The sequence below is a fragment of the Tupaia chinensis genome, unplaced genomic scaffold (genome assembly GCF_000334495.1).
Source record: "Tupaia chinensis unplaced genomic scaffold, TupChi_1.0 Scaffold000042_2, whole genome shotgun sequence".
Lineage (NCBI taxonomy): Eukaryota > Metazoa > Chordata > Mammalia > Scandentia > Tupaiidae > Tupaia > Tupaia belangeri.
In genome coordinates, this window is record NW_006159498.1 from 692,012 (window position 1) to 702,860 (window position 10,849).

The following is a 10,849-nucleotide window of genomic DNA, read 5'->3' on the forward strand; positions in this document are numbered from 1 at the left end:
GTGGCCCCTTCGGAGCCTCGGCGCGCGGCGTGGTGGCTGAGGTTTGCTCGCTCGCGAGCTCGTCCGCCCGCACCCGGGCGCTGTTTACTAGCGAGGCCTGGACGTGACTCTGCAGCCCTCTTGGAGTAGGCGGACCTCTGCGCGCGACGCCTCGCGGGAGCTGTAGTCTTCTGCTCCTCGAGGGTGCAGCATTGTGGGAGTTGTAGGCGCTCCGGGGCCACGCTTTTCCTGCACAAAGCTCTGCCCTTGCCCGCAGGATGGGCACGGCCCGCCAGGTGGGGAGGCTTTCTGGCGAGGGGGCACCTGAGGCTGCCTTAAGCCTTGAGAGGCCGCTTCCCGTCGCACGTGGGTGTCGCCTAGAAACTTTGCCATCCCACGCCCCTCCCCCAAGCCATGAGTCGAAAGCGTCGGGTCTCCCAGCCTGGTGGCCTGAGGTCCACAGCGCTCTTCACAGCCACTTTGCGAGCCTGGCCCTTGGCTGCCCCAGATCCACCCTTTACTAAAGGGTGATGGTTTCGGGGGCCAACAACAGCCAAATCACTCAGGATACTGTAAAGTGCACATGCTTGCACTGCGATAGCTTGAACCTGAGCCACCTGCGTGTTGTGCACGACCCGACGGTCGGGGGTGTGTGTTGGGGGCGGTCTCCGGTGTGTCTGAGACCTTTGGGCTGCCTTCCCGCCCCACAGCTCCCGGAATGGAGCGAAATGGCTCCCTAGGGCTTGGGCCACGTGCTCTGCTGGCAGCAGGGCGGGGGTTGAGGGAGGAGGAGCCCGCGTGGTGTGGCCCAGGCTGGTGGACACGAGTCTGCTGCACACGGTTAGTTACCCTTCCCTCCCTGTGGCTCCCACCTAAACCTACCTCAAGTTCACAGTGGATAAGTAGAGGTGGATGGGCCAGTAAGAGTCTGACAGCCAGTAGGACCACACCTGGAGCTCCCACAGGGCCCACCTGGAGGGGCCTAGCCAGAATAAGATTCTTGAGCTGTTTGTATGTCCTGGGGACTCACTCTGCTAGAATTTATAGCGATTTCTCCTTGACTTGTTACAATCTTCCTTGGATGAGGGCAGAAAGAGCACCTTGGACCCTCTGGGGGGAAGGGTCCTTTTCCTCTCTCCCCTTGGGGTATAGCAGAAATCCTGCGGACTTTGGAGATGTTGCGTGACTTCAGGACAGTGTGACATGAGTCGTCAAGCTGCCTTATGTCTCCTGTGTAAAGATGAGGACAGGCAGGGAAGGGCCTGCCACAGCAGGTGCTGCATCTGGGACTTGAACCCTGTCCAGGTGGGATTGAGCTGCTCCACATGCTGGAGAGGACGTGCTGGGCCCTGGCCCTGGGCCCGCTTGGGACAGTGGGGTCCTCTGGCCACCATGCCTGGGCCTTGGTTGAGTTCCCTCAGGGCCCTCTTGAACTCTGACTTCAGCCTGTCCCTGTCCCAAGCCCCTCTCTGGCAGCTCTCCAGGGAGGGCTTTGGCAGGCCAAGTGCTTGAGCTGGCGGGACCTCCCTCCAGGGTTGAGCATAGGGATATCCTCAGCTTGCTCCACCACAAGACAGTTGTCATCTGGGCACCGGGCACAGAGTAGGGACCTCTGGTTGGTTCATTTTCAGCCAGGGTAAGCTGAAAGGCCTGGCCAGGATCTGGTACGTGGGTTGGGCAGGCCTTTCTGGCCCGATGGACTCACTTCTCTGGCAGTCTGTTCTGTTGCTCAGTGTCCTGGGCTCTCCCTGCCTCTGTCCTGTCTGTCAGGCCTACCAGGAGCGCTGTAGGGCACGGTGCTCCCTGCGTAGGCTGCGGGGTTTTGGACGTAAATAAAACCTAAACACTGGTGAAGATCAGCTGTGGATGTGGGAAGGTGGCATTCAGACTCTTTTTTTTTTTTTTTTTTTTTTTTTGCCATAGAGTATATGTACTTGCTGGAGAGACAGAAAACGAGGAATCACTCCATGTCACAGTCCCTTCTCCATTCTCCTCTCAGGATTTTGGGCATGCACTCACACACAGCAGTGTGAGTTTCAAGCTGCCAAGTTCAGGACTCGAACCACAGTTGGCCATATGGGAGTCCAGTGCATGTTGGAATCCAGTGCCTTAACCACTACGCCACCTGCTGGCCCTCAACATTCAGGCTCTTAAAAGCAGGTGCATGGTGATCTCTATCTTGTAATGTCTTTTAAAAAGATCCCAAGGGGCCCAGCAGGTGGCATGGTGGTTAAGGTACTGATTGGGAGATCCGAGTCCTGATCCAGGTAGCCTGAAAATTACACTGGGTATGTCCTTATGTGCGTGCGTAAAATCCTGAAAGGGGAAGGGAGGAGAAGGAATTGTCATGTGGTCTGGGGTGATCTTTCCTTACTTTCCCTCTCTCTCTCTGTCACGGGTGAATGCGTGCCCTATGGCAAAAAAATGATAATAAATAAATGAAGATCCTAAAAGAAAGAAAAAGAGGGAAGGGCTTTGGCATGCTTCTTGGGCCCTGGACCCTGTAATTACAAAGACCAGCTTATACTGAGGCGGCAATGCATAGCAACAAACAAGATCTGACTTCTGGCACTGGTTTAGGGTCATGCCAGCCCCCTAAGAGTTACGTGGGTTGTTGGCATACCCGAGCGCAAACCCTGGAGGAGAAGGGCATCTTGTCCCCACCCCCACCTTACTGACTTAGTCTTCATCATGACCTTGAAGAAAGGCGCTATTTTCTCCCTTTTTTTTTTTCTAAGAGGTTTTTGCCTTAGGTTGTATGTACTCACCAGAGAGAAACAGAGCCAGTTAGAGGGAAAGTGAGAAATCACCCTCCCAAGGGATGGCTATACCACAATCCTTTCTCCTCCACTCCCCTCCTGGGTTCTTGGGCATGCATGCACATGCACCTGGCATGATTTTCTTTTCTTTTATTTTATTTTGAAGAGAGAGACTTACTTTAGGGAGTGTGTGCTTGCCCCAGAGACAGAAAGAAATCACCCCCCCGGGGGGTGGCCATGCCTCAATCCCTTCTCCGTTCTTTTCTTGGGATTCTGGACACACATGCACACACGCCCGGTGTGAGTTTTAAGCCACTGGGTCTGGGACTTGAATCGTGGTTGACTAAGTGGGAGTCCAGCAACGGAACCACGACGCTATCTGCTGGCCCCTATTTTCTCATTTTATAGGTGGGAGAAGCAGAGATTTTGTGACTGACTAGACTTGGCCTGCAGTGACCGGCAAGCCTGGAGCTTGTTCACGAGCCCAGTGCAGGCTTCCCTCTGCTGGGACTGGCGGAGTGGGAGCTGTGTTTCTGACGCCAACGGCCTGGACATGCGTGTTCAGAGACTGAGGCAGGAGGTAGCAGGTGCCCATGGTTGCGTGGGGGTTAGGGGTAGAAGCAGCAGCGGTAGGCCAGAGCCTCAGTCTGAGCTGGTGATGAGAGCAGGGTGAGCACCTTGGTCCTCATGGGGGGTCGTCTGCCTCACTCCCTTATGGGCGTGAGAGCAATCCTGTGTAGATGCTCAGTGACGTGAGGGCCGTGTGAAATGAGGGCTTCCAGCAGCCATTTGAGGCTGGAGCGGCGCAGGAAGGCTTAGGGTGGTGGGGATACTTGGCCGTGGGCTGGGCAGGAGGGACTAGCGCTTGTCAGAGATCGAGACTTGAAGAACGTCCCTGCCCCTAAGCTCTGGCTGGGACACCAGCATTATTCCCGGGAGATTTCTGGGATACTGTGGTCATTGGGGTGGCAGCTCTGGTCTTGGCACCCCAAGCGGGGATCACATTTGTTCCTTGCCATGGCTGCCGAGGGCACCGCTTTATTCCTGAGGCAGGGCATCCCCTGGCCGGCCCCAGGCAGCTGGGGAGGGAGGAAGTGAGGACAGACTTGGGCCACTTTCACTTCTCACCTGGGGAGTCTGAGCGTGTTGGCCAAGAGTGTAACAGGACTTTGACCATGTGGCTACTTACTGTAAACTGAATTGACTTCTGCACAACCCAGCAAGCGCTCCAGGAAACCCAGGCATTTGCAGGAAAATCCACTTCATCCAGCACAGGGGCACCTGGGAAGTCCTTCATTGGTGGGAACCCATGGTTGGCCAGCCGTCCAGCAGTCAGAGCTCTTCGCTAGCTGTGATTTCACCAGTCAGAACCCTTGGCTGGCCGGCATTCCACCACTAAGAATCCCAGGGGGTGCCGAGGTGGCTGAAGCCAGGCTGGATCTAGGTGGGAGATGGCAGCCTGGGTTCCCCTGGTGACCTGTGCACTGCCAGCTCCCACACTCAGGGTCCTGGCTGGCTGGGAAGGCTGTTGGGGGTGAGGCCCTGCTGGGGGGGTGCTTATCTGTCTCTCACTCTCATAAAAGAAGTTAAAGAACTTAAGTCCTGGTTAGCTCCACCAGTTGGAACCATGGGTTAGCATGCAGTCCTGTTACCCAATTCTGCCCGCTGGGACTTCCAGGGAAACTGAGGTGGGTTATGATTGAGGGTTTTGGTGGCAAGTCCAAGTCCCCAGGAGGAATGATAGTTTTTTAATTTGTTTTAAGAATTATTTTATTGGGACTAGCAGATGGTGTGGTGGTTGGGGGCACTGGACTCCCACATGACTGACCACAGTTCGAGTCCCAGACTTGGTGGCTTGCTTTTTCACTTTCTCTCTCTCTCTCTGTTCAACTCTGGTCAAATTAAAAATAAATAACTAAATACAGTTAAATAAAATAATTACTTAAAGAAGAATTATTTTATTTAACTGTATTTATTTTCTTTTTCACCAGAGAGGGACAGAGCAAGAGTGAGAAAGAGAGACGCACAGAGAGGGAAAGTAAGAAAACAAGCTGGCAGTTCTGGGACTCGAACCATGGTTGGCCATGTGGGAGCCTAGTGCCCTTAACCACTATGCTGCGTTCTGGCCCCTGTTTTTTTTTTTTCCCCTAAGAATTATTTTATTTAACTTGCTTTACTTATTTTAATTTGACCATGAGAGAGTAAGAGAGAAAGAGAGAGAGGGGGAATCAAACTGTGATCTGCCATGCGGGAATCCAGTGAACTTAACCACCATGATGCCTACTGGCCCCTGTTTTTTTAATTAAAAAAAACCAACATTGAATTATTTTGTTTAACTTTATCTATCTATTTATATTTATTTATTTATCCTTTTTTTAGAATTATTTTATTTAACTTTATTTATTTTAATTTTTTATTTTATTTATTCATTCATTTACTTTAACTTGACCAGAGAGGGAGAGAGAGAGAGACCGAGAGACTAGAGAGGGATAGAGTGAGAGAGAGGGAAAGTGAGAAAGCAAGCTACCAGGTCCAGGACTTGAACCGTGGTCAGCCATGTGGGAATGTCCAGCACCTTAACCACCACGCCACCTGCTGGTCCCATATTTATTTATTCTTAATTTGACTAGAGAGGGATAGAGTGAGAGAGAGGGAAAGTGAGAAAGCAAGCTGCCAGGTCCAGGACTCGAACTGCAGTCGACCATGTGGGAGTCCAGTGTCCTTAACCACCATGCCACCTGCTGGCTCCAGAGGAATGATAGTTTTTTTGGGAGATGTCTGCTTTCTTGGATTTAAGTCTGGGGTAAGCCCTAGGTTAGCCAGCAGCTGGTTCCTGAGTTTGGAGGGAAATGGGCAGGATGGAGTGTAGGAGAAGTGGGGCTGAGGGTTGCCCAGTGCAAAGGAGCAACATGGCCCCTGCTCCCTGCCTGGGCCCCGGCCCTTCTTCCTTCTGGAAACTCCAGGGCTGGCGCTTTCAGGTTCAGAGTCGTTCGTGGGCATTCTGGGGGAAGGGAGAGGTTGTGGGCAGCTCCCCAGGGCCAAGGTTTCATGGGCAGACGAGCAAAGTGGGCTGTGGGCTGGGGTATGCAGGCGGGACACTCAGTACATGCCGCCCTGCCTGTCTGTAAGTGAGACGACCTTCACTTGAGGGCCCTTTGAAAACCCCTGTGCAGCCGCTAGGGGAGCCACAGCCCGCTCGAGCTGCAGGCTGTGTGAGCACCCGCAGAGGGCGCTGTCAGCGTGGGCTGGGAGCTCTGGGTCAGCGCCTGCCAGTCTGGCTGCGTGACCTGGGCATGTGGCCTTCTAGGACCCAGCCACACACTGGGGTTCTGAAGAATCGGGAAAACAGGAGAGGTCTGTGAATAATGGGGAGTAACATAGTGACAGCCCCAAAGGAGTGCCTAATCTTTTTTTTTTTTTGAGAGGTTTTTCGCTATAGGGTGCGTGCGCTCGCCAGACAGACAGAGAGAGACATAGAGACAGAAAGTGAGAAATCCCCAGGGGGGATGATCATGCCGCAATCCCTTCTCCATTCTCCTCTCAGGATCTTGGGAACGCACGCACCGGGTCTGGGACGCAAACTGCGGTCGACTACGTGGGAGTCCAGCGACATAGCCATTATGCTAACTGCTGGTTCCCCCTAATCTTCTTCTCGAAGGGTCACCTGTCGTCCATCTGTTGGGTCGTTGGGCTCTGGGGGAGGCAGTGTCCTGCGCTGTGGCCCAGCACCTGGTCTGGGGCCAGAGCTCTAATCCCAGCTCTACCACTTACTGTCAGTCACTTCCCGAACTGTGTCCTCCCCTTTAAGTGGGAATAATCAGGCCATCCGACGCTCATGAAGACTGACCACTTGCTGAGAACAGTCTCACAGAGCAAGCCTTCAGCATTCATTCCAAGTCTAGACTTGTTTTAAAAGTTTGAGAAAAAAAAAGTTTAAGAGAGATTTTTTGCTATAGGGCATGTGTGCTCGCTAGAGACAAAGAGACAGAGAGAAAGTGAGAAACTACCCCCTGGGGGAATGGTTGTGCTGCAATTCCTTCTCCATTCTCCTCTCAGGATTTTGGGCATACATGCACACACTCCCAGTGTGAGTTTTAAGCTGCTGGGTCTGGAACTCGAACTGCCATTAACTACGTGGGAGTCCAGTGATGTAACCATTACTCCACCTGCTGGCCCCCAGACTTTTTTTTTTTTTTAACTGCTCTGTAGCTAGGCCCTCCCCGTGGGCCGGCTCTTGGGGTGGGGCCCTTTGTGACCCCAGCCTCAGGCAGTCCTGGCCTTTGGGCACAGCTGGGAGGGATGCAGGGGCTTGGGAGCCTCTCCTGGGAGGCTGGGTACATCCGGACTGGCAGCTTGCCTTCTTGTGGACATCTCTTCTATCTCCTGTCCCCAGAGCCTGGTTTTGATCCACTCACTGTGGAGCGGTTCCTGCCCCTTGGCCTGCGGTGCGGCCTGAGGGCCTGGGCTCCTTCCAAGGGCAGACCCGCCCTGCGCATCAGGCCCGTGGGGGCACCAGCTCCTGCTCCCACACACGGCACACCCACTGTAGGGGCAGCGAGCTGGGAGAGTGAGGTACCCAGGCCCCAAAGTCAGGGAGCTGGACACCCAGCTGTCTGGCCCTAAAACCACGTCCCTCCTATGAAGTGGGGATCTGGGTCTGCTCTCGGGACGACATTCCAAGGCCCCTGAGAGGCACCTGCACCCTGAAGGAGGAGCAGGGAAGCCCTGGCGGGCGGGGGCCCTGGCCCTTGGGTCCTGATTTCCCTCTGGACACCCAGCAGCGGCTGATAAGCCCATGCCCACTCCCCGTCCCTGATAGGAGAGAAAGCCGAGGCCCAGGAAGGGGCAGGAGTGCGCTGGGTCCCCAGGGGAGCTGTGGCACGATGGTGGGCCGATGGCGGGCCTGGAGAGGCTGAGCTATTCCCAGCTGCGGACGTGCGCCCTCCCGGATTTCTGTGCTCTCTCCTTTCAGCCTGGGGACAGCCACCTCCTGGACCCCAGGCCCCATCAGTGGAATAAGAACTGTCCAGAGCTCCCCCACTCAGAGACCTGTGATCCCTTGGCCCAGGCCAGGAAGAGGTCACCCTGGGAGGGCCCCTCAGGAAGAAGCTGGGGCTGTGGCTTTGGGCGGGGCTGGCGGCCTCTGCTGGGAGTCCGGCATCTGGAAGCCATCATGGCAGGGGTGGGCGGGAAGGGGGGGCACACCTCCTCCAGGCCACACACAGGCCTGCCCAGGGAGCAGGGGTGCTGGCCCGAGTGCCCTGTGGTCTGCTTCCCGCCAGCACCCCTGCTCCCCTGGCATGTACAGTAACATGGCCTGCGGCCCGCAGGGTGTGGGGAGCCTTGCTGCCCTGGCGCAGAGTGGTGGGCTCGGGATAACTTCCCCTGGGGTGGGCCTAGCACCGCCTTGTGGAGTAGAAACCTGTCTTCTGTGAAGTCTTAGCCCAGGGGGACAGGCCAGTGTGGGGGCTAAGGGCCGGTGGCCGTGAGGATGGGAAGGGAGGAGGGACAGCTTCCTGGCCCAGAGCACAGTAGGGAGCAGGTGTCTCCGTTTGTCGACTGGGGCCACCTGGGTGAGAATCACACATCCAGGCAAGTTCCCCCCCACCTCACCCCCTTACCAACTGCGAGCCAGACGCCAGGGCCGGCACAGGGTCTGCATGATAGACCAGCTAGGAGCCTCTGCCCTGGAAGAGAGAGGCCTCTGCACAGAGGAAGCCGGGGAGGGTTGGGTTCTGAGCAGGAGACGATTCGGTCAGCCCGGCTGTTGCAGCGAGCACCCTCTAGGACCCTCCCTCTGATCTGCCGGCGACACACAGGCCAGGCAGCTTTGATGGGCGAGGAGGGATGCAGATTATGCTCAGGGTGCTCAGGGGATGGATTATAAGGACAGTGGTCCACTGGGGAAGGGGCACAGGGGGACCGAGCTAGAACACGGCACCCCCTCCTCTGCAGCCTTGCCAACATTCCACTGACCCCGGAGACCCAGCGGGACCAGGAGCGGCGGATTCGGCGGGAGATTGCCAACAGCAACGAGCGCAGGCGCATGCAGAGCATCAACGCGGGCTTCCAGTCCCTCAAGACCCTTATTCCCCACACGGACGGAGAGAAGCTCAGCAAGGTGGGCCCGGCTAGAGGGCTTCCTGGAGGAGGCAGCTGGCTGGTGAGGGGAAGGAAATGAGCCTGGGTAAACACTGCCAGCCTGACACTGCCTTTTGCCCCCAGGCAGCCATTCTCCAGCAGACAGCTGAGTACATCTTCTCCCTGGAGCAGGAGAAGACCAGGCTCCTGCAGCAGAACACACAGCTCAAACGCTTCATTCAGGTACCTGGGGGGGGCTCCCGCCCAGCACCCTGCCCTCTGCCTGCTCCCTGTCCTTGGCTCAGGCCCCGGGGCCCAACCTCTGACCTGGAGCTCAGATGTAGCTGCAGCTCCCACTGACCTGCCTGGCTTAAGCCACTTGCTCAAGCCTCAGTTTACAACCTGTGCAGAGGGGTAGAGTGGGCTCTAGAAGGAACAGAGCGACTCTTCCGGAAAGCACATGCCTTCTGCTTTCCTTCCTGGCGCTTGGCCGTCTGTCGCATCTGTGGAAGGGGCTTCCTAGTATAGGCCCGCCTGCCTGGGACAGCTCGTGGGTGGGGGACGATGGAGCCTCTCGCCTACGTGGTACTGGTGGCAGGGGACTGTCAGGACGTGCAGACCTTTGTGTTCCCCAGGAGCTGAGTGGCTCGTCCCCCAAGCGGCGCCGAGCAGAGGACAAGGACGAGGGCATCGGCTCGCCAGACATCTGGGAGGACGAGAAGGCGGAGGACCTGCGGCGGGAGATGATCGAGCTGCGGCAGCAGTTGGACAAGGAGCGCTCAGTGCGCATGATGCTGGAGGAGCAGGTGAGCGGCGCCGGGCCCTCTTCCGGTTCGCCGTCCCCCCTGCCGCGGCCCCTTCCGTTTAGCAGGTGTTCACAGGAGGGCTTGCTCTGGTTCCGACCTGGGAGTGGGAGCAGGCCAGACAGGGCCTGGGCTCGGTGCGCTACTTGCGTGGGGTGAGGGATGAGAGATTTCACAGCGTGAGGCTGCAGCCGAGAGAATGGCGTTGTGGGAGCGGTGGCCGGCAGCAGGATTTGACCTGGCTCTCAGGGGCCCCACGGCTTCTCCACTGAAGCGTGAGGTCGAGGCTCAGGTAACCAGGCAAAGTGGGGAGCTGGTGCTTGGCGAGGAGGCCACCTGGACGCCCAGGCGGTGCTGACAGGAGATGGGGCAGTCCACGTGAAGGACTTTGCTCTCTACCCTGAGGGGTGTGCGGTCCACGCTGAGTCCAGCAGGAGCGAATGTCCTGCCTGGACCACTGGAGCTGGTCGGCCCTGCCCTGCCTTGAGCGCCCTGCCCTGAGCGCCCTGCCGCTCCCTCCCAGGTGCGGTCGCTGGAGGCCCACATGTACCCGGAAAAGCTCAAGGTGATCGCGCAGCAGGTGCAGCTGCAGCAGCAGCAGGAACAGGTGCGGCTGCTGCACCAGGAGAAGCTGGAGCGGGAACAGCAGCACCTGCGGACGCAGGTGAGAAGGGCACCTGGGAGGAGCTGTGCCTGCTGGGGCAGGGGCTCCGGCTCCACTTGGGTGCCTCTGGATGTGGACAGGGCAGACTCGGGCCTAAACTGTCACAATGCAGGCATTTCCGGGCTCCGGCGTCTTGTGTCCATTATTACACGGAATCCTGCGGAAGCCCTTGGAGGCCCAGGCTGGCATTATTTCTAGTTTCACTGTTGGGGAAATCGAGGCACAGAAAGGTTAAATGTTATAACATGCCCCAAATCCCAGTGACATGGAGCAAGGATTGGGTCCCACTCTGTTAGACGGGGGCCTGTGTGCCTGGTGCTGGACAGTGAAGGGGCCATGGAATCTTGGGAGGTTGGAAGCCCCTCTCGAGATGGCGACGTAAGGGGGGTAAAAAGGCTGTGAGCTGGCCGGCTCCCCACGAGTAAAGGGGGGCGATGGGCTGGGAGGACCCTTGGCAGGAAACGGGGTTTCTGTCTTGCAGCTCCTGCCCCCTCCGGCTCCCACGCACCACCCCACGGTGATCGTGCCGGCGCCCCCTCCCCCTCCCCCCCACCCTATCAACG

At 57.1% G+C, this 10,849-nt stretch overlaps 1 protein-coding gene across 1 annotated transcript in view; it reads left to right on the top strand.

Annotated features, from left to right (window-relative positions):
* Positions 1-10,849, top strand: part of TFAP4 (transcription factor AP-4) — a gene marked incomplete in the record, with an annotated part of 14,621 nt that overhangs the window by 738 nt on the left and 3,034 nt on the right. Inside the window, 4 exon segments of the mRNA XM_027773143.1 lie at positions 8,694-8,859; positions 8,964-9,062; positions 9,455-9,625; positions 10,146-10,286. Of these exon segments, the coding sequence (XP_027628944.1) occupies positions 8,694-8,859; positions 8,964-9,062; positions 9,455-9,625; positions 10,146-10,286 (577 nt within the window).